Below are 24,043 nucleotides of genomic sequence, written 5' to 3'. Positions count from 1 at the left end.
TATTAACTGATAAAGGGAGAATTTTTTAAAACAAATTTCTAGAGAAAAAAATACATATATTCATACATAAACAAATTTTATAACCAAACCAACAAATTTATAAACAAATTTATAAATGAACATTTTTTAAAACAAATGATATGAATAAACAATATAAACAATTTTATAAATAAATTTGCAAACAAATTGACAAGCAACCTATTTTTGTTAAACAAATTATATAGGCTGTTCAAAAAATGGCGCCCCAACTCAACGATACAGGATTACATTTAAAAGTCGAGAAAATTCGACAAAAATCATGTTATCCCTTAATTTTTTGAACTTACTTTTGAACATATAATAACTAATTTTTATAAACAAATTATATAAACTATTTATAAACAATAAACGAACATTATTAATTGATGAAGAGAAAATTTTTTAAAACAAATTTCTGGAGGAAAAAAATATATTCGTACATAAACAACTTTTATAAACAAAACTAACAAATTTATAAATGAACAAATGATATGAACAATAATTTTTATAAACAAACATTATAAACAATTTTATATATAAATTTTACAAATAAATTTGTAAACAACTCTAGTCGAAATAATCGCAGAAAAACGTCAAAAATTCATAGGGGAGGGTATAGAAAAATTAAGCTTTCGGCGAAGTTTCCTAAAAATTCTCAAAAAAATTTGTAAGATAGATCTCGACGAGTTGTATCCCAAAACATAGGGTGTTGATGGACTCGGACTAATATTTTCGAAATATGTATTCAAATTTTCTAAATACATGTCTGAAAATTTGTCACGTGATTATGGAAAAATGGTTGAAATTGTAGAATAAATAAAGCCAAAAAAAACTTCTCAGATAAAAATCAATAAAAGAATATTTTGGTGAATTTCGACGGTACTTTGAAAAATGACAAAAATTCATAGGAGAGGGTGTGGAAAATTGAACTTTTGGCAAAGTTTCTTAAAAATTTTCAAAAAAATCTGGGAGATGTATTTCGACGAGCTGAATTCCAAAACATAGGGTGCTAATCGTTTTGGGCCAATATTTTAGAAACGAACTCAACGTTATATGATTAAATTTGCAAGTCGAAAAAGTTCGGAAAAAATCATTCAAAAATTGTTGACGTTCACTTATGAAAACAAAATATCGATAGAATAAGTTAAACAGATCAAAAAATGTAACAATGTAGCCAGTGTTATCAGATTCATCCTAAACAATTTTTAAGTTTTTTGTAATGTTATAAAATGAATAAATAACGACAAGAAGGCTCCAAAATTATTTTAAATAATGAAACTCCAATCGATTTCAAATACCCAACACAAAGTAGTGAAATAAAATATCGTGAACTTTCGAAAAAGAAAAAAAATTTGGAAGGCCATATCTTCTATATTTGGACAAAAGAATTTTTTAAATAATTTTTAGTCTGCTTCATAAATGGTTCTAAACAACGTGTCATAGACTTGGTGCGCTATTTTTTAACACTCTGTATAACAATTCTTGTGAAAAAATTTCGTTAACAATTTTTTATTCTATTTTATAAATAAACAAATTTGTAAATAAACAGAAATATAAATATAGAAATTTATAAATATGCAATTTTTTAACAATTTTTGTGAACAAGTATAGAAACAATTTATATAAACAAATTTATAAACGAATTCATAAGAAATTATAAATAAACAATATAAAAATTTTATAAACAAATTACATAAACAACTTTTATTAAAAAAAATACAATTTTTTACTTTTGTTCAACTTGATCAATCTGCTTTCAGGCTCAACATACAATGTAACATGGGTGCCTCCAAGTCCAAAGAGTGCAGCTGCTTACGACGCCGCCGCCGAAGCACCGCCTACGAGGAAGAAACCTCAAGCTCAAGATCCATCGAGATAGAAATCCAGCAAAACGACCGACCACTAAGAACCCGCGCTCGAAAGACCAAATCAAAATGCTTCAGCCACATGATCCCCAAGAAGATCCTGTGCTGCCTCAAGAAGGACGACATGAGCATGACCAAAATCGAGCGCAGTGAGTCTTTCCTCCCCGTCGTGGGCGCTTTTCATTTACTCGAACATTCCGAATTAATGAGTCCTGTCCGCCTATTATTATTAATCATTTTTACGAGTTCAGTGAAGCCGGCGGCGGAAAAAATTAAAGGGCAAGGCAAGTAAATGTCCCGTGGCGCAAACTTATCATGAGGAGGCCATAAATTCCCGAGTTTATAAGTAGCTCCTTCGTGAATTATCCCCCATAAAAATATTGTTTAACTCGTGAGTTAATAACGTGTCTCCGATGTCGTGCTCACCCGAAGATGAAATAACTCAAGTGGGGCGCGAAATCGCTCAAACAAAAATTAGCTTAGGAAAGTGAATTACGGAGTTATCCGTAATCAGGACGCGTGACTCGAAAACGCAACGTCCAATTACGGAGCGGAAATTCGCGGTTAAGAAAAAACTGTTAAAACTCGTTACGCTGCACTTTAAAAATTCATAACTCGGCTGAAACTTCGACCCGACACGGGCCGAAATGTAATCATTCCAATCTACGTACAACTTTTCCTAATTCCAGTAGAAATAATCATTTAAGTTGTCTGCGCAAAATTGACTTGTAAATATTTTGACCGAGATTCTATGGCATTTCCATATCAATTTAACTCACCAGGAATTACAATCAAAAGTTTTTTAATTAAATCTGTTTTGTCATTGCAAGCACGGCTTTACGGCCGTTCGTGTCACATTTTATTCACGAACACACTGGAAAGAAAGGCGACTCGCGTTTCGTTTATGAAGAAATGTGAGCAATTAATTTAAAGCCCCGCTTGGAGACGATTTCTGGACAAAAAGTGCAGACATGCCAGCGCTAATTTAACAAATACAGCACGTAATTCTGCCATTTATCTTCCACGATTACTCTTATTGTGAAGCGACGGAACAGACTGTTTTTCTGTCGAAGCTTATAAAATTACCCACTGAAGAAGTTGTATATTAAAGGTCGATTTATAAATTTACCGCTGACGTTGCCGTTGACGTTAGGTTTTCAACCAATCAAATTACGGTAGCGTGCAGTGCTGCCAGCTTGAAGGAAAATGTCCTGAAGTAGGGGGACATTGTTTGCCTTTTTTTTTTTCTTAATTTACATAGCCATCTTTTCACAACAAGAAACTTAAAACATGGTAATAAAAATGGTAGATTTTTGCAAGTTTCAGTTGTGAAAAAAGGTCTACACATATTAAAACGAAAAGACAAAATCTAAGCCCCGCCCACCCACCCTGTCTCAATTCTGATGATTTTTTTATTCGCCGTGAACCAAGGGGGCGGAGCTTAACTGCAAAATATTTATTTCTTTACAAAAAATTAAAAATATGTTTTTAAAATCGTGCTGTTCAAATAATATTATGTATACAACTAAGGAAAAAATGCAAAATATAGAAATTGAAAACTTGAAAAATCGGGAAATCTAAAAATCGGAAAGTCCAACAATTTTAAAAATCGAAAAACCAAGATGGCAAAATTAAAAAATCGAATAATTGAAAAATGGAAATTTTGAAGAAGTGAAAAATCGGGAAACCGAAAAATCTCAAATGTAAAACACTGAAAAATTCAAATATCGAAAAATTGTAAAATCGGGAAATCCAAACATGAAAAAATCAAAAAAATTTAAATTTCAAAATCGAGAAATTATATATATGTAGAAGAACTGAAAACTCGAGAAATCGAAAAACCTAAAATTTTAAAAATTGACATGTTAAAACATCGAAAAGTGAAAGATTGCGAAATTGAAGTATACAAGGAAAGAAGTCGAAAAATCCAGAACTCGAAAAATCGAAAAGTCGAAATACTAAAAAATCAAAAAACTCAAACATGGAAAAATGGCAAAATTGGAGAAAAATTGAAAAACAGAAAAACTGAAGTCACAAAATTGAACGAAATATCCAAAAATGAAAAATTGAGAAATCGAAAAGTCAAAAAATCGCAAACTTAAAAAATCGAAAAATCTAAAAATCCAAAACCTGAAAAATCGAAAAATTGAAGAACTGAGGAACTGAAAGATCGAAACTTTGGGAAATCGAGAAATGGGAAATTCAAAACAGATTAATTGAGAAATCGGAAAACTGAAAAATTCAGAAACCTCCAAATTTAAAAAATTAAAAAACATTGAAGAACTGAAAAATCGAAAAATTTAAAATTTATAACTTAGAGAAATTAAAATATCGTAAAATTGTAAAATCGAGAAATACAAACATCAAAAAATCAAAAATTAAAAATTCGAAAATCTAAAATTTCAGAATCGAGAAATTATATGTGGAAGAACTGGAGAAATCGAAAAACCTAAAATTTTAAAAACTGAAAAGTCAGAATATCGAAAAGTTGGAAGATAAATCGAAATATAAAACACTCGAAAGATTGTAAAATCTAAAGTTTAAAAAACGAACAATTGAAAATCCAAAAAGTAAAAAGTTGAGAAATCAAAAAATTCAGAACTCGAAAAATCGAAAAGTCGAAATACTTACTAAAAAATTCCAAAACTCAAAATCGAAGAATTGAAAAACAGAAAAATTGAAGAATCGAAGAGTGAAAAAAGCAAAGTCGAAAAATCGAAAAATTGAAAAACTGAAGGACTGAAAGACCAAAACTTTGGTAACTCGAGAAATGGGGAAATCAAAAAATAGATTAATTGAGAAATGGGAAAACTGAAAAATTCAGAAACGTCCAAATTTGAGAAATTAAAAAGTACTAAAGATTACTAAAAATTCGAAAATCTAAAATTTAAAAATCGAAAAACTGAAAAATAGAAATTTTGAAGAACTGAAATTCGAGAAACCAAACGTCCAAATTTGAAAAATTAAAAAACATTGAAGGACTAAAAGATCGAAAAATCAAAATTGAAAAACTGAAAAATCGACAAATTGAGAAATTGAGAATTCAAAATTTAAAAAATTGAAAAATTGGAAAGTCCAAAGTTCAAAAAACGAAAAATTGAAAATCCAAAAAGTAATAAGTAGAGAAATCAAAAAATCCAGAACTAGAAAAATCGGAAAGTCGAAATACTAAAAAATCCTAAAACTTAAATATCGAAAAATTGAAAAATAGGAGAAAAATTGAAGAATCGAAAAACTGAAAAGTCACAAAATTGAGCGAAATATCTAAAAATTGGGAAATTAAAAAATTGAAAAATTAAGAAATCGAAAAGTCAAAACAGCAAAGTTGAAAAATCGCAGACTTTAAAAATCGAAAAATTGAAAAATTAAATAACTGAAAAACTGAAAGGTCGAAACTTTGGGAAGTCGAGAAATGGGAGAATCAAAAAATTGATTAGGTAATTGAGAAATCAGAAAACTGAAAATTCAGAAACGTCCAAATTTGAGAAATTAAAAAATATTGAAGAACTGAAAAATCGAAAAATGTAAAATTTAAAACACTAAAACATTAAAATATCGTAAAATTGAAAAATCGAGAAATTCAAACATCAAAAAATGAAAAAATAAAAATTCGAAAATCTAAAATATAAAAATCGAAAAACTGAAAAATAGAAATTTAGAAGAACTGAAATTCGAGAAATCGAAAAATCTAAAATTTAAAACACTGAAAAATTCAAATATGGAAAAATTGTGAAATTGAGAAATCCAAACATGAAATTATCAAAAAAAATAACATTTCAAAATCTAGAAATTATATGTAGAAGAACTGACAACTCGAGAAATCGAATTTTAAAAGCTAAAGAGTTAAAAGATGGTGAAATTGAAGTATAAAAAATTGAAAAAATTGAAAAATCGAAAGTTTAACAAACGAAAAATTGAAAATCCAAAAAATAAAATGTCGAGAAATCGAAAAATCCAGAACTTGAAGAATCGGAAAGTCGAAATACTAAAAAATCCCAAAACTCAAATATCAAAAAATTGAAAAATCATAAAATTTTCGAAAAAAAATTGACGAAACAAAAATTGGGAAATTAAAAAATTAAAAAATTGAGAAATCGAAAAGTCAAATAACCCAACTCGAAAAACTGAAAAATCAAAAACCTGAAAAATCGAAAAATTGAAGAACTGAAGACCTGAAAGATCGAAGCTAATCGAGAAATGGGTAAATAAAAAAATAAACTAATTGAGAAATCGGGAAACTGAACATTTAGAAACGTCCAAATTTGAAAAATTTTTAAATATTGAAGAACTGAAAAATCGAAAAATCTAAAATTTAAAAAAATTGAAAAACTAAAATATCGTAAAGTTGAAGGATCGAGAAATTCAAACATCAAAAAAATGAAAAAATAAAAATTCGAAAATCTAAAATTTAAAAATTCAAAGACTGAAAAAATCGACCAATCGAGAAATCGATACTCCAAAATTTAGAAAATTGAAAAATTGAAAAATCGGATAACCGAAAAATCGAAACATCGAAAAACTGGAAAATCGAAAAATTGAAAAACTAAAACATCGAGAATTCGAAAAATCGGAGGATCGAGAAATCGAGGGGTCGAAGCCCAGAAAAAAGTTAAAAATTGAAAAATTGATTAATTGAGGAACTGAACAATCGAAACATCTGAATTCGATAAATCGAGAAATCAAAAAATTGAAAAATCGAGAAATTAAAAAAATAACTAAAAATTGAAGAGCTGAAAAAAAAAATTCAGAAACGTCCAAATTTGAAAAATTAAAAAACATTGAAGAACTGAAAAATCGAAAAATCTAAAATTTAAAATACAAAAAAATTAAAATATCGTAAAATTGAAAAATCGAAAAATCCAGACATCAAAAAATCAAAAAATAAAAATTCGAAAATCTAAAATTTAAAAATCGAAAATCTGAAGAATCGACAAATCGAGAAACCGAGACTTCAAAATTGAAAAAATCGAAAAATTGAAAAATCGGATAACTGAAAAATCGAAACATCGAAAAATTGGAAAATCGAAAAATTGAAAAGCCCAAAAATAAAAAAACGAAAAACCGAGAAATCTAAAACATCGAAAAATTCAAAATCAGAGGATCGAGAAATCGACAAGTCGAAAGCTGAGAAAAAAAGTTAAAAATTGAAAAGTTGATGAATCGAGAAATTGAACAATCGAAACATCGAAACATCTGAATTCCATAAATCGAAAAATCGAAAAATTGAAAAATCGAAAAATTTTAAAAATGAAAAACTGGAAAATCGAAAATTTAAAAATTCAGATAATTGAAGTATAGAACTGAAAACTCGGTAAATCGAAAAACCTAGATTTTTAAAAATTGGAAAGTTAAAATATTGAAAAGCAGAAAGATTGCAAAATCGTCGTACAAAACAGTCGAAAAATTGAAAAATCTAAAGCTTTAAAAACGAAAAATCGAAAATCCAAAGAGCAAAATGTCGAGAAATCGAAAAATCCAGAACTCGAAAAATTTACATACTAAAAATTCCCAAAACTCAGATCTCGAAAAAGTGAAAAATAGGAGAAAAACTGAAGAATCGAAAAACTGAAAAGTCAAAAAATTGAACGAAATATCCAAAAATTGGGAAATTAAAAAATCGAAAAATTGAAAAATCAAAAACCTGAAAGATCTAAACTTTGGGAAGTCGAGAAATGGGAAAATCAAATAATAGATAAATTGAGAAATCGGGAAAATGAAAATTCAGAAACGTCCAAGTTAGAAAAATTTAAATACACTGGAGAACTGAAAAATCGACAAATCGAGATATCGAAACTCCAAAATTTAGAAAAATTGAAAAATCGAAAAATCCAAAAATCGAAACATCGAAAAATTCAAAAACTGAGACATCGAGAAATCGAAAAATCAGAGGATCGAGAAACCGAGGAGTTCAAAGCCCAAAAAAAAGTTAAAAATTGAAAAATTGATTAATCGAGAAATTGAAAAATCGAAAAATAGAAGTATAAATCAATCGAAAAATTTAAAAATCTAAAGTTTAACGAACAACTGAAAATCCAAAAAGTAAAAAATCGAGAAATGAAAAAGTCCAGGAGTCCAAAAATCGAAAAGTCGAAAAATTGAAATATTGATAAATCCCAAAACTGAAAGAAATATCCAAAAAATTGAAAAGTTAGAAATTTGAGAAATCGAAAAACTAAAAAGGCAAAGTCGAAAAATTGAAGAAGTGAAAAATCGAAACTTTCGAAAGTCGAGAGATTGGAAAATACAAAAAAGATTAATTGAGACATCGGAAAACTGAAAATTTAAAAACGTCAAAACTTGAAAAAATTGAAAAATCGAAATATTTAGAAATCATAAAATTGAGAACTCGAAAAATGAAAAAAATTGAGGAATCGAAAATTTGAAGAATCGAAAAAGTCCAATATTGAAAAATTGAAACATATGAAATTAAAAAATCGAGAAATCGAAAAGCCGAAAAATCTCAAAAGCGGATTTATAAACCACAAATCCAGGCCAATGCTACTTTTTAACATTTAAGTAACACTGATTCGACAAAATGTAAGATGACATCAACTCTTGGGTAAACGTTTTACGATTTGATAATACAATTTGAAATGTTAATTTTGTCATTCGGGAACATAATGTTTTAAGATGTTAAATAACTTTATTCACTTAGTAGATAAATCGCTTAGAGTCGATATTAGCTTGAGTGCGCTATGGTCTGCAGATCAAACAAGTTCTGAGGCGACGATGTGAGACTTATTTCGATAACAAGAATCTTAAAACACGTCTAAAATGGTAAATTTTGGAGTAATCAACGTTTCTTCTACAGCCCCTTTAAAACACAAAAGTCACTATCAACGGCAACTTGTCAACGGAGTTTATAAATGACAATTTTCACCTCTAAAAGCAACGTCAGCGGAAACAGCAACTGCAACGGGCGCTTCAACATCAACAGCAAGTTTATAAATCCCACTTAACACACCGTACTGTTGATAGCTAGCAGTCGGAGTTCGATATAACTTATAAACGAAAGCTGTTAACTCCGCGGAGTTCGATCATCATTAGAACCCACGCTAAAATCCCGTCAGTCGACAATATCATCCAGCAAATAATTAACGCATTTTAGGCAGGCAGAACATTTTCAATAAAATATGTGCGTAAAATAATACCGTCGCTGGGAAAAGCTCGAATTTCAAGCTGATTTCCGTCGATTTGTTCCACGTTACGCCCTCACTTCTACCCCTATTGCAGAAACACTTTGACGGATATTTTTAAGTAACTAAGTAATACTTCAGCTTTGAATATTTCGCAGTCGCAAAATAAAATCTCGTGTAATAAAATTGCACCCGACGTAGAACTTTTCAGAAAACCGCTCCGAAACACAACTAGAAATAGGAATCCGCTTAATCCCTCACGAACTAAATTATAACTAAATTCAAAGTGAAGACTCTGTATCAAATTACGAAGTTGAAACGTAATATTTCAGGTCGCGATTTTCAATATTTGATACAGAACTTCCGAAGCGCAAACGTTTAGATGATTAAATTAAGGTGTCAACTTTTCCTAGCGGGAATCGCATCACTAATTAAAATTCAATTAGGCATAGCGTGCGCAATGAAAAGCCATTACGCACGATATTTTCGCGCCACATGGGAAATGCCCCGGAATTAACCAAGGAGGGGTTCGGCGATCTGTCGATAATGAAAAACTACTTTTTGTTTCCTCCATGGACCAGCCAAGCGTTCTTTTCTCGAACCATTAACAAATTGGTTCTTCGGCTGCAACTTGTTATGAACTTATTAAAATTAAAAAAAATAGCCGCTCGCAAAGACAGCGGTCTGAACCGCGTTTTCAATAAAGTCTTTGAAAACGTACCTCTTATTATTCGTGAAAAATCCACCCAAAACAACAAACTCATATGAGATTTTTCGACAATACAACGAACACTTCAGGTTTGTTGTTGGCAGAAATTTGATTATTGTGAAAACGCGGAATTTAAGCGATACGAGTTGTCACAAAGCAAAGCTGCCTTAATAAAATTTCTGATCAAAGAACTCGCCGGCATTGTTTAAACACTGGAATATGAATCGGTAATTGGATTAACTGGAACATACTGCAACAATGTGGCAATCAATACTTCGAAAATCACTGTTGACTCGCATGACGAAAATGCCGCTTGTTAAATGAGGGGCTTCGATAAGACAATTATTCAATTACTTATAACTTCATCTGTTGCTGGACGATCGATGAACGACGAATCGATAGCTATAAATGAGGTTGGTTTTTTTGTTTTAGGAAAGTTTTATTTTATTGAGAGCTCAAAGGAATTGTTCGCAATTAAGAGTCAAGTGGAGCATTTCTTTAGTGCTCGGAGTGATCTAAGGAAATTCATTAAGTCGGAAATATTATTTGAAAAAAACGCCGATTAATAGTAAGATTTCGTTTAATCTTGGTTCATTTTACACTTGAACTTGGCAAAGTCTAACGCTGACATCCCGCTGATGGTCCTGGGAGTGGCGCCCTTTTCCAGTAGTAGTTCCACGGTACTGACATGACCATCCGAAGCCGCCCAGCACAGAGGAGTCCTTGAGTAGTCGTCGTCTTCATCAACATCGGCTCCCTTTTCTACGAGAAAATCGACGACAGCATTGTGTCCCTTGTGTGCAGCCCAGTGTAAAGGGGTACTTCCATTCATGCACTTTTCGTCAATAATTGCTCTTTTACTTTTGTTCGCTAGTACCTCGAGCATTTTCAAACGTCCATGTTCTGCCGCCCAGTGCACACAATTAGTTCCCTCATTGTCGAAGGCGTCAACGTTCGCGTTATGCTTCAACAGCAACTCAAAAATTTCCCAATGTCCGAAAATAATAGCCAAAAACAAACAACTTTTTCCGGTTTCATCGGATACATTTACCCGAGCCTTCTTCTCTAATAAGTACTCACAAAAAGCAAGGTTGCCATTTTCTACAGTGAAGTGTAAACTTGTGCGGCTGTTACTAGTCCGAACATCTACACTTTTAGATCTCTCCAATACCATGACTAGGATTTCAAGGTTTGACTGTTTGGCGGCCAAATGTAGCGGTTTCATTCCATATCCGTCCGTACTATCAACATCGACATTTTTTTCTAGGAATAAGCGAACCATGTTGACATTTCCTTGTTTGATAGCTAACTCAAGAGGACCCAATCCATCCCAAGCTTTCTTGTTAACATTGGCGTGAGCTTCATCCACTAAGTACTTAACCACCTCTTCGTGACCATTTTCCACAGCAACATACAAAGGTGTCCGACCATACTTATTGGCAGCATTAACATCAGTTCCTTTCGACAGAAAGAACATCACGAGTTCCAAACGACCCATGGCACAAGCTAAATGCAAAATCGCCCTTCTACATTTTGTGTTAGTTTGAATATTAACTTTGTAGTCCATCAAGATGTTAACAATTGCCCAGTTGTTGACAAAAGCAGCAAAGAAAAGAATTTGCATCGTATCATTGAGCTTGGGTTTCGTAATTTCAAAGCGGTCTTTGAAAAGGTGGCGCCAGGAAGAGAAAGCACAGTACTTTAGAACATGGAGAGGTTTTTTTTTCATTACATCTAAGTTGAGTATTTTGTCTTTCATGCCGAATCTTGGGTCGTTGCGTTCCAAAATTACGTCGAAAAGAAAAAAGGAATATGTGGCTGTTGCGAAATTTAAACTGTTCCATTGGTAGACGGAGTCTTTTGACAGTAGATCGACTTGGTGGTCTAGTAAGAATTCTATTATTTTCCGGGATTCGTCATCGTCTTTTCTAAGTTTGTTTAAGTTTTGTTTGTTTTTGAAGTTGCCTTCAACCATGGCAATAAAGAGACTGTAGGAGCAAGCAAGGTGTAAAGCAGAACGACCTCCTTTATCAACACAGTGGATGTTGTTTTTGTGCTTCTTCAGCGCTTCTACGTTTTTGTATAAAACGGCTACGTGTGCTGGAGAATTTTCAGCAAGAATCAAATCAAACAAAAGTCGTAAGGGTGTTTGTCCCTTTTTAAAAAGGGCAGCTTGTAGAAATTTCCTATATTTGGAATAGTTCTCGGCAAGATATAACGCCACGAAATACGTGGCAGTCGTGCTATGATGAAAAACCACCGCATCAGGGTTAATCTTCAAAATGATTCCTAGAAAGTCGCCTTCTGTTTCTATTTCTTCAAAAAACGAGTTATCCAAATCGGTATTAAAAACCTGGAATTCTTGTCTCGTAAAATAGGATTTGAGGGCGGCAATCTGATACTGTTTGAAACGGTACCTGAGACTGTCACTAAGAATTTTTGTTAGCGGTTTCCAGTGTTCGCAGTCGTTTTTTCTCAAAAAGTGCCGATATCTTCCGATACAAAAATTCCGAAACATCTTCGTCAAGACAAAAATATTGTCACTTATATCCGGCGACTCCTTCAGAATTTCCGTGATCATGAAAAGTTGCAACGGAACGTCCAAAACGACTCTATTTTCCACAATAGTGTCAATATTCTTAAAAATCCCACTCACTAACTCGTCAACATTTGGACTTTGCTTCAACCGCTCCTTAATATAGTCCTCTTGATTTTTATCACTGAACTCTTGAATGTTCCTACAAAGAACATTCAGTTTGTTCTCGATGAGCTCTTCCAGGTAAGGTCTAGAAGTCAACCAAAGAGTAAAACCCATTTCGGATAATCGCTTTACGTGATCCAAAGCAGCGTCGATGTTTCCGTCTTGTAGTTCATCCAACCCGTCCATAAAGAACATGATTTTTTTTCTCTTGGCGAAATTTTTCTTAATCTCCGACCAAAACAAATCGTCGTTTGCGTCAAACAGAAAATGTTCCAGTGTTTCGTCGTCTTTGTGTACATTTTTGAAGAAGTCGCTGTGTTCTTTTAAATTGGCTAGAACTGGGAAAAAATTCGATGAACAGGAATTTTTCAACTTCTTCAAAATTTCGGACTTTCCCCGTCCAGCAGGAGCGACGATGACGTTAATCCGATTTTGAGATAGCTGCAAAGTTGTGGACTCGTCGATGTATGTTTCTTTGAAAAATATACAACTTTTCACTGGTTTAACGCTACCACTTGACGCTACCCACTCAAAATATTCTTCGTCGTGTGCTTCAAAAAAGTGGACATTGGTTGATGGATTCATCTGTACTATTTTTTCAAAATCGTCAAAAGACACGTTAAAATGGCTAACAACGCAGGGAGTTGATGGTGTGTCCTCAAGATATTCCCTCGTTAACACAAAAGGTTTAGATATGCGTTTTTCCAATAATTTATTAACTTGCCAGTGGTCGTTAGTACTGAAAATAAGAAAATCGTTCGAAATTATGTCAACAGACTCAACTTTGATGAGTGTTTTCGACAAAAATCTTGGTATGTAAGGTTCCGATAAAACTTCTTTGTTTATGGTCAAGATGAAAGTACTTGACAACATCCGAAAAATGTCCTTTATCGTTATCTGCGTTGCGATTTCTTCTTTGTCAAAAAAATCACAATAAAAATATTTCTCTCCAAATAGAAAAATCTTCATTGCCTTGACCATTTCTTCATAGATGTCCTTGTCTAGCTTCACCAGGTCGGACAAGCTTTCAAACACCGTAAACCCGGATAATTGTTCTTTCACGACTTGACTGTTCCCAGCAAAAATAAAATGTAAACAATCTCCAGTCCTCTTAAACTTTGAAACCGTTGCAAAAATCGTGTCTACATTCCCCTCGTGCACTTTAACGACAATTGGTTTCCCTTTTCGGTAATAACCAATCTTGTGCTTCACCTCCATTTCGTGTTTAGAGTTCGAAAACTGGTTGTCGTTTTTCGTCAAAAACTTCAAATCTTTCGCCAAACGTATCACCTCTTCCTCCGATTCGAAATCTGGAGCGGAAACAATAGTTGCGAGTTCTTCGTCGCTGAAGTCACTCGTTAACACAAAGTCGAATTTGCCAAACCCTCTTTCTAGTAAAGCTAAATCTTCGTTCCAATTGGACGGTGCTACCACGTGAGGTGTCAAAATCAAATCCAGAATCTTGATCACCACCTCTTCTCTGTTTAGTTCGACGTTTGTGTACTCGTTCAGCTTCCAGTTTCTGAAATAATCGATATACTCCAAAGCTGCTGATCGATCCGACGTACGAAAAATCCTCTGGAAATTCTCGAGGACCGCTTCTTGGACTTCGCGCCAATTCTGCTGAGACGTGTAAAGAGCAAACCTTTCAAAAAAACTCTCACAGGTTTGTTTGGTCGCCAAACTCGTGGTCTTAGTCTTGGTGTTCGAACAAAAATTGTAAATTCTTGCGTTGTCAGACGAAGGCTTGTAGAAATATTTTTTCCCAGGGGAGTTATCGCAGCAGTTTACGTCAAAACAAGCGGCTTCGTTCATTTCTTCTGAATTAAAATACGCGTTGGTGTAAGTAACGAAAGTGTACTTTTCCCTTTCTGCGATTTCGCTGAATTCTTCACAGTACTGTAAAACAGCGAAGTCGCTTTTGGTTTCGGATTCTAAGCATCTGGGGCTTAAGACGCAGTTTTGCTTTTCTTTGTGTTTGACTTGGAAGGCGTAGTTTTCTTCTTCGACGGTTTTGTACAGGGTGATGATAAGATCGCCAAAAGAACCGAATTTCTGCACATCGGTTCTAAGAACGAAGTTTCTGATGGTGTCATCTTCGAGAAAGAAGAGAGTGAATAGGGCTGGGAGGAGGATTTCGTACTCTTGGTCTTCATTACTTGTCATTTTTTGAGGTTTCTGCAAAAAATCGTAAATATATCAAAAATCACCCAACTTTTGCAGATAAGAGATAAACGTATTGTCATAAATTTTAATCTACGAAGGTCAAACTATTTCACGATAGATAACAGGTGCCAACACTTTCATACAAATCGATCGGTTTTTTTTTCATTTCTTGATTAGAGAAACCATGCAACTAATTACCATTTTAAAGATTCAGATGTTGTCGTAAACTCTTTTTTATATCAAACACACTTAGACAGAGACACAAACGCCACAAAAACACCAACATAAATACCCCCAAATGTTTGAGAACTGACTTACATCTAGCTTGTTCGGTATCTGCTCACAACAATCATCCATTTTAACGTAAAAATCGCTTCTTCCGTTAAAAACAAACCACGATTAAAACACACACAACGTAACTCGCTTTCTTTCTCTCGATTACCGTATTTTCCACAAAGTATGTGTTATGGATAACATTAAACCGGATTTGATAAGATATGACGTACTAATCATAGCAGTGCAATATTACCAAGGCAGTTTTTAAATTGTCGTTTAAACAGCTATAACCAAGATTGGAACTTTCTACATTCAATACCTACATGTTTCAGAACACTGCGATTACCTGCATTGTCCCTCGTTTTTTCTACTTAGTAGAAATGTGTGATTTTTATTAAAACGAACATATTTTGTCAAGAATCCCTTTATTTACGATTAATTACACTGACTACAAAATCTATTCATTTTACACTTGAAAATCACTTGGTCTTGTACCTAGCAAAGTCTAACGCCGACATTCCGTTAATTTTCTCGAGGGTGGCGCCCTTTTCTAGTAGTAGTTCCACGGTACTGACATGACCTTCCGAAGCTGCCCAACGCAGAGGTGTTCCGAAGTAGTGGTCCGGCTTATCAACGTCAGCTCCGTTTTCTAAGAGAATCTCCACGATTTTATTGTGCCCATTCTGTGCAGCGAAATGTAAAGGCATAGCTCCGGCTATGGATTCTTCGAAAATCAATCTGTCACATTTGTTCACCAGTAACTCGACCATCTTTAAATGGCCATGTTTTGCAGCCCAGTGAAGGCTATTAATCCCATCACCATCGGAGATATCAACGTCCACATTATTTTTCCAAAGCAACTCAAAAATTTCCCAACGATCGAACTTGACACAATAGTCTAAACAACTTCGTCCCCTCTCATCACGTTCATCTATACAAGCTTTTTTCTCCAATAAGTACTCACAAAAGGCAACATTACCATTTTTTATGGCGAAATGTAAACTTGTGCGACCGTCAGTACACCAGTCATCAACATCTTTAAATCTCTCCAATACCATGTCTAGTACTTCAAGGTTTGACTGTCTGGTGGCCAAATGTAATGGTTTCATACCATAGTCATCTACACCATCAACACTCACGTTTTTCTCTAGCAAGAACCGAACGATGTTTACATTTCCTTGCATGATGGCTAACTCAAGAGGACCCCATCCATTCCAAGCTTTCCTGCTAAAGTTAGCGTGAGCTTCATCCACTAAGTACTTAACCACCTCATCGTGCCCCTTTTCCACAGCAAAATACAATGGTGTTCGACCGAATTTATCCACACAATCAAGAGATGCTTCATGTTTCAAAAACGTTTCAACAGTTTGAAGTTGTCCATTAAGAGCGGCTAGATGAAGAGGTGTCCGACCATACTCATCGACATCATTAACCTGCGCTCCTTTGGAGAGAAGGAACATCACCAGTTCCCGATGACCCATGGCACAAGCTTGATGCAAAATCGTTTTTCCACGTTTGGTGTCAATTTGAATATCAACTTTGTAGTCCATCATGATGTTAACAATCTTGAAGTTGTTGAAACAAGCAGCACTGTGAAGAATTTGTGTAGTGTTTTCGGGTTTGAGTTGTGTAATTTCAAACAAGAATTTGAAGAGGTGGCGATAGGAAAAGATGGCGCTGCAGATAAGAATGTTGAGGGGTTTGTGTTTTATTTGGTCTAAATTGAGTATTTTGTCCTTCATTTCGATTTTTGAGTCGGTGCGTTCCAAAATTACGTCGAAAGGAAGAATCGAGAGTGTGGTTTCTGCGAAATTTAGACTGTCCCATTGGTAGACGAAGTCTTTTGATAGTAGATCGACTTGGTTGTCTAGCAAAAATTCTATTATTTTCCGGTATTCGTTATCCCTTTTTCTCAGTTTGTTGAAATGGTCATTACTTTGGTGTTCGTTTTTTAGGTTGTCTTCAATGATGACGCGTGTGACACCATAGGAGCAAGCAAGGTGTAAAGTGGAACGACCTCCTTTGTCTACAGAGTGGATGTCATTTTTGTACTTCTTCAATGCTTCTACGTTTTTGTACAAAACGGCTACGTGGGTTGGTGAGTTTTCAGCAAGAACCAAGTCAAACAATAGTCGCAAATGGGTTTGTTCTTTTTTGAAAAGCGTAGCTTGTAGAAATTCCCCATATTTGGAATAGTTCTCGGCAAGGTATAACGCCGCGAAATACGTGGCAGTCGTGCTATGATGAAAAACCACCGCATCAGGGCTAATCTTCAAAATGATTCCTAGAAAGTCGCTTTCTGTTTCTATCTCTTCAAAACACGAGTTATCCAAATCGATATTAAAAACCTGAAATTCTTGTCTCGTAAAATAGGATTTGAGGGCGGCAATCTGATACTGTTTGAAACGATACCGGAGACTGTCACTAAGAATTTTTGTTAGCGGTTTCCAGTGTTCGCAGTCGTTTTTTCTCAAAAAGTGCCGATATCTTCCGATACAAAAATTCCGAAACATCTTCGTCAAGACAAAAATATTGTCGCTTATATCCGGCGACTCCTTCAGAATTTCTGTGATCATGTAAAGTTGCATTGGAACGTCTAAAATGACTCTATTTTCCACAATAGTGTCAATATTCTTAAAAATCCCACTCACTAACTGGTCAACATTTGGACTTTGCTTCAACCGCTCCCTAATATAGTCCTCTTGATTTTTATCGCTGAACTCTTGAATATTCCTACAAAGAACATTCAGTTTGTTCTCGATGAGCTCTTCCAGGTGAGGTCTAGAAGTCAACCAAAGAGTAAAACCCATTTCGGACAACCGCTTTACGTGATCTAAAGCAGCGTCGATGTTTTCGTGCTCTAGTTCGTCCAACCCGTCCAAAAAGAACATGATTTTCTTTCTCTTAGCAAAATTTTTCTTAATCTCCGACCAAAACAAATCGTCGTTTGTGTCAAACAAAATATGTTCGAGTGTTTCCTCGTCTTCGTGTACATTATCGAAGAAGTCATTGTGTTCTTTTAAATTAACTAAAACTGGGAAAAATTTCGATGGCCAGAAGCTTTTGAATTTCTTCAAAATTTCGGACTTTCCCATTCCACCAGGAGCCGTGATGACGTTAATCCGATTATTACATTCCTGCAAAGTTGTGTACTCATCCACGTATGTTTCTTTGGAAACTCCACACTTTTTCACCTGTTTAAGGCTACCACTGCTTGCTAACCATTGAAGACGTTGTTCATCGTGCGCTTCGAAAAAGTGGACGTTCATTGATGGATTCTTCTTGACGACTTTGTCAAAATCGTCGAAAGACCCGAATGAATCCCAAAGAATGTGGGGAGTTGATGGTGGTGACTCAAGGTATCTCCAGGTTATCTCGAAAGGTAAACCTAAGCGTTTTTCCAACAAATCTTTAACTGTCCAATGTAAACGAAGACTAACAACGAGAAGATCGTTACGGAATTCGTCCATAGACTCGACTTTGACGAGCGTCTTCGACAAAAATCTTGGTATGTAAGGTTCGGGTAAAACTTCTTTGTTTATGGTCAAGATGAAAGTGCTTGCCAACATCCGAAAAATGTCCTTTATCGTCATCTGCGTTGCGATTTCTTCTTTGTCAAAAAAGTCACAATACAAATATTTCTCTCCAAATAGAAAAATCTTCATTTCCTTCACCATTTCTTCATAGATCTCCTTGTGTAGCTTCATCAGGTCGTACAAGCTTTCAAACACCGTAAAACCGGATAATTTTTCTTTCACGACTTGACTGTTCCCAGCGAAAATAAAATGCAAAGCATATCCAGTCTTCTTAAACTTTGAAACCGTTGCGAAAATCGTGTCTACATTCCCCTCGTGCACTTTAACGACAATTGGTTTCCCTTTTCGGTAATAACCAATCTTGTGCTTCACCTCCATTTCGTGTTTAGAGTCCGAAAACTGGTCCTCGTTCTTCGTCAAAAACTTCAAATCTTTCGCCAAACGCATCACCTCTTCCTCCGATTCGAACTCTGGAGGGGAAACAATAGTTGCGAGTTCTTCATCGCTGAAGTCACTCGTTAACACAAAGTCGAATTTGGCAAACCCTCTTTCTAGTAAAGCTAAATCTTCGTTCCAATTGGACGGTGCTACCACGTGAGGTGTCAAAATCAAATCCAGAATCTTGATCACCAACTCTTCTCTGTTTAGTTCGACGTTTGTGTACTCGTTCAGCTTCCAGTTTTTGAAATAATCGATATATTCTAAAGCTGCTGATCGATCCGACGTACGAAACATCCTCTGGAAATTCTCGAGGACCGCTTCTTGGACTTCGCGCCAATTCTGCTGAGACGTGTAAAGAACAAACCTTTCCAAAAAACTCTCGTAGGTTTGTTTGGTCGCCAAACTCGTGGTCTTGGTCTTGGTGTTCGAACGAAAATTGTAAATTCTTGCGCTGTCGGACGAAGGCTTGTAGAAATATTTTTTCCCAGGAGAGTTATCGCAGCAGTTTATATCAAAACAACCGGCTTCGTTCACGTCCTCTGAATTAAAATACGCGTTGGTGTAAGTAATGAAAGAGTACTTTTCCCTTTCTTCGATTCCGCTGAATTCTTCACAGTACTTTAAAACAGCGAAGTCGCTTTTGGTTTCGGATTCTAAGCATCTGGGGCTTAAGACGCAGTTTTGCTTTTCTTTGTGTTTGACTTGGAAGGCGTAGCTTTCTTCGTCGTCGGTTTTGTACAGGGTGATAATAAGATCGCCAAAAGAACCGAATTTCTGCACATCGCTTCTAAGAACGAAGTTTCTGATGGTGTCATCTTCGAGAAAGAAGAGAGTGAACAGAGCTGGGAGAAGGATTTCGTACTTTTGGTCTTCATGACTTGTCGTTTTTTGAGGTTTCTGCAAGAAATCGTAAATATTTCAAAAATCACCCAACTTTTGCAGATAAAAGATAATCGTATTGTTATAAATTTTAATCTACGAAGGTCAAACTATTTCACGATAGATAACAGGTGCCAACACTTTCATACAAATCGATCGGTTTTTTTTTTATTTCTTGATTAGAGAAACCATGCAACTAATTAGCATTTTAAAGGTTCAGATGTTGTCGTAAACATTTTTTTATATCAAACACACTTAGACAAAGACACAAACGCCACAAAAACACCAACATAAATACCCCCAAATGTTTGAAAACTGACTTACATCTAGCTTATTCGGTTTCTGCTCACAACAACCATCCATTTTAACGTAAAAATCGCTTTTTCCGTTAAAAACAAACCACAATTAAAACACACACAACGTAAACCGCATTCTTTCTCTCGATTACCGTATTTTCCACAAAGTATGTGTTATGGATAACATTAAACCGGATTTGATAAGATATGACGTACTAATCATAGCAGTGCAATATTACCAAGGCAGTTTTTAAATTGTCGTTTAAACAGCTATAATCAAGATTGGAACTTTCTAAATTCAATACCTACATGTTTCAGAATACTGCGATTACCTGCATTGTCCCTCGTTTTTTCTACTTAGTAGAAATGAGTGATTTTTATTAAAACGAACATATTTTTGTCAAGAATTCCTGTATTTATGATAAATTGCACTAAATATAGAATCTACTTGTTTTACAATTGAAAATCACTTGATCTTGTATTTAGCAAAGTCTAACGCCGACATTCCGTTAATTGTCTCGAGGGTGGCGCCCTTTTCTAGTAGTAGTTCCACAGTACTGACGTGACCTTCCGAAGCTGCCCAACGCAGAGGTGTTCCGAAGTAGTGGTCCGGCTTATCAACGTCAGCTCCGTTTTCTAAGAGAATCTCCACGATTTTATTGTGCCCATTCTGTGCAGCGAAATGCAAAGGCATAGCTCCAGCTATGGATTCTTCGAAAATCAATCTGTCACATTTGTTCACCAGTAACTCGACCATCTTTAAATGCCCACGTTTTGCAGCCCAGTGAAGGCTATTAATCCCATCACCATCGGAGATATCAACGTCCACATTATTTTTCCAAAGCAACTCAAAAATTTCCCAACGATCGAACTTGACACAATAGTCTAAACAACTTCGTCCCTTCTCATCACGTTCATTTATACAAGCTTTTTTCTCCAATAAGTACTCACAAAAGGCAACATTACCATTTTTTATGGCGAAATGTAAACTTGTGCGACCGTCAGTACACCAGTCATCAACATCTTTAAATCTCTCCAATACCATGTCTAGTACTTCAAGGTTTGACTGTCTGGCGGCCAAATGTAATGGTTTCATACCATAGTCATCTACACCATCAACACTGACGTCTTTCTCCAGCAAGAACCGAACGATGTTTACATTTCCTTGCATGATGGCTAACTCAAGAGGACCCCATCCATTCCAAGCTTTCTTGCTAAAGTTAACGTGCGCTTCATCCACTAAGTACTTAACCACCTCATCGTGCCCCTTTTCCACAGCAAAATACAATGGTGTTCGACCGAATTTATCCACACAATCAAGAGATGCTTCATGTTTCAAAAACGTTTCAACAGTTTGAAGTTGTCCATTAAGAGCGGCTAGATGAAGAGGTGTCCGACCATACTCATCGACATCATTAACCTGCGCTCCTTTGGAGAGAAGGAACATCACCAGTTCCCGATGACCCATGGCACAAGCTTGATGCAAAATCGTTTTTCCACGTTTGGTGTCAATTTGAATATCAACTTTGTAGTCCATCATGATGTTAACAATCTTGAAGTTGTTGAAACAAGCAGCACTGTGAAGAATTTGTGTCGTGTTTTCGGGTTTGAGTTGTGTAATTTCAAACAAGAATTTGAAGAGGTGGCGATAGGAAAAGATGGCGCTGCAGATAAGAATGTTGAGGGGTTTGTGTTTTATTTGGTCTAAATTGAGTATTTTGTCCTTCATTTCGATTTTTGAGTCGGTGCGTTCCAAAATTACGTCGAAAGGAAGAATCGAGAGTGCGGTTTCTGCGAAATTTAGACTGTCCCATTGGTAGACGAAGTCTTTTGATAGTAGATCGACTTGGTTGTCTAGCAAAAATTCTATTATTTTCCGGTATTCGTTATCCCTTTTTCTCAGTTTGTTGAAATGGTCATTACTTTGGTGTTCGTTTTTTAGGTTGTCTTCAATGATGACGGGTGTGACACCATAGGAGCAAGCAAGGTGTAAAGTGGAACGACCTCCTTTGTCTACAGAGTGGATGTCACTTTTGTAATTCTTCAATGCTTCTACGTTTTTGTACAAAACGGCTACGTGGACTGGAGAGTTTTCAGCAAGAATCAAGTCAAACAATAGTCGCAAGTGGGTTTGTTCTTTTTTGAAAAGCGTAGCTTGTAGAAATTCCCCATATTTGGAGTAGTTCTCGGCAAGGTATAACGCCGCGAAATACGTGGCAGTCGTGCTATGATGAAAAACCACCGCATCAGGGTTAATCTTCAAAATGATTCCGAGAAAGTCTCCTTCTGTTTCTATTTCCTCAAGAAACGAGCTATCCAAATCGATATTAAAAACCTGGAATTCTTGTCTCGTAAAATAGGATTTGAGGGCGGCAATCTGATACTGTTTGAAACGATGCCTGAGACTGTCACTAAGAATTTTTGTTAGCAGTTTCCTGTGTTCGCAGTCGTTTTTTCTCAAAAAGTGCCGATATCTTCCGATACAAAAATTCCGAAACATCTTCGTCAAGACAAAAATATTGTCGCTTATATCCGGCGACTCCTTCAGAATTTCTGTGATCATGTAAAGTTGCAACGGGACGTCCAAAACGACTCTATTTTCCACAATAGTATCAATATTCTTAAAAATCCCACTCACTAACTCGTCAACATTTGGACTTTGCTTTAACCGCTCCCTAATATAGTCCTCTTGATTTTTATCGCTGAACTCTTGAATGTTCCTACAAAGAACATTAAGTTTGTTCTCGATGAGCTCTTCCAGGTGAGGTCTAGATGTCAACCAAAGAGTAAAACCCATTTCGGACAACCGTTTTACGTGATCTAAAGCAACGTCGATGTTTTCGTGCTCTAGTTCGTCCAACCCATCCAAAAAGAACATAATTTTCTTTCTCTTGGCAAAATTTTTCTTAATCTCGGACCAAAACAAATCGTCGTTTGTGTCAAACAGAAAACGTTCGAGTGTTTCGTCGTCTTCGTGTACATTATCGAAGAAGTCGCTGTGTTCTTTTAAATTAACTATAACTGGAAAATATTTTGATGGCCAGAAGCTTTTGAATTTCTTCAAAATTTCGGACTTTCCCATTCCAGCAAGAGCCGTGATGACGTTAATCCGATTATTACATTGCTGCAAAGTTGTGTACTCATCTACGTATATTTCTTTGGAAACTCCACACTTTTTCACCGTTTTAAGGCTACCACTGCTTGCTAACCATTGAAGACGTTGTTCATCGTGCGCTTCGAAAAAGTGGACGTTCATTGATGGATACTTCTTCGCGACTTTCTCAAAATTGTCGAAAGACTCGAATGCATTCCAAAGAATGTGGGGAGTTGATGGTGGTGACTCAAGGTATCTCCATGTTACCTCGGAAGGTAAACCTAAGCGTTTTTCCAACAACTCTTTAACTTTCCAGTTTACACGAAGACTAACAACGAAAAGATCGTTACGAAATTCGTCCATAGACTCGATTTTGACCAGCGTCTTCGACAAAAATCTTGGTATGTACGGTTCAGGTAAAACTTCTTTGTGTATACTCAAGAGAAAAGTACTTGACAACATCCGAAAAATGTCCTTTATCGTAATCTGCGTTGCGATTTCTTCTTTGTCAAAAAAATCACAATACAAATATTTCTCTCCAAATAGAAAAATCTTCATTTCCTTGACCATTTCTTCATAGATTTCCTTGTCTAGCTTCATCAGGTCGTATAAGCTTTCAAACACCGTAAAACCGGATAATTTTTCTTTCACGACTTGACTGTTTCCAGCGAAAATAAAATGGAAAGAATCTCCAGTCGTCTTAAACTTTGAAACCGTTGCAAAAATCGTGTCTACATTCCCCTCGTGCACTTTAACGACAATTGGTTTCCCTTTTCGGTAATAACCAATCTGGTGCTTCACCTCCATTTCGTGTTTAGAGTCCGAAAACTTGTCCTCGTTCTTCGTCAAAAACTTCAAATCTTTCGCCAAACGTATCACCTCTTCCTCCGATTCTAACTCTGGAGGGGAAACAATAGTTGCGAGTT

General features: G+C 35.3%; 2 protein-coding genes across 3 annotated transcripts in view; one reads left to right on the top strand and one right to left on the bottom strand.

Annotated features, from left to right (window-relative positions):
* Rdgc (retinal degeneration C) overlaps window positions 1-24,043 on the top strand; it is a 142,567-nt gene that overhangs the window by 45,073 nt on the left and 73,451 nt on the right. For both annotated transcript variants that reach the window (XM_064071561.1, XM_064071562.1), the window contains exon 2: window positions 1,779-2,032. In XM_064071561.1, the coding sequence (XP_063927631.1) occupies window positions 1,798-2,032 (235 nt within the window). In that variant the 5' untranslated portion in view covers window positions 1,779-1,797. The remainder of the gene's footprint in view (window positions 1-1,778; window positions 2,033-24,043) is intronic.
* Window positions 10,291-13,955, bottom strand: LOC135140972 (uncharacterized). The gene has a single exon (XM_064071732.1). The coding sequence runs from the start codon at window positions 13,645-13,647 to the stop codon at window positions 10,309-10,311; it is 3,339 nt and encodes a 1,112-aa protein (XP_063927802.1). The 5' UTR covers window positions 13,648-13,955; the 3' UTR covers window positions 10,291-10,308.

The sequence above is a fragment of the Zophobas morio genome, unplaced genomic scaffold (assembly GCF_036711695.1).
Source record: "Zophobas morio isolate AGI-343-1 ecotype UQ-CSIRO unplaced genomic scaffold, CSIRO_AGI_Zmor_V1 ptg000041l, whole genome shotgun sequence".
NCBI lineage: Eukaryota > Metazoa > Arthropoda > Insecta > Coleoptera > Tenebrionidae > Zophobas > Zophobas morio.
The sequence above is the reverse complement of the archived record's forward strand: the minus strand, read 5'-3'. Positions and strand labels throughout refer to the sequence as shown.

What these genes read in the sequence shown, in the direction of transcription:
- LOC135140972 (XM_064071732.1), bottom strand. Translation starts at nt 13,647, where the DNA reads ATGGAGGTGAAGCACAAGATTGGTTATTACCGAAAAGGGAAACCAATT.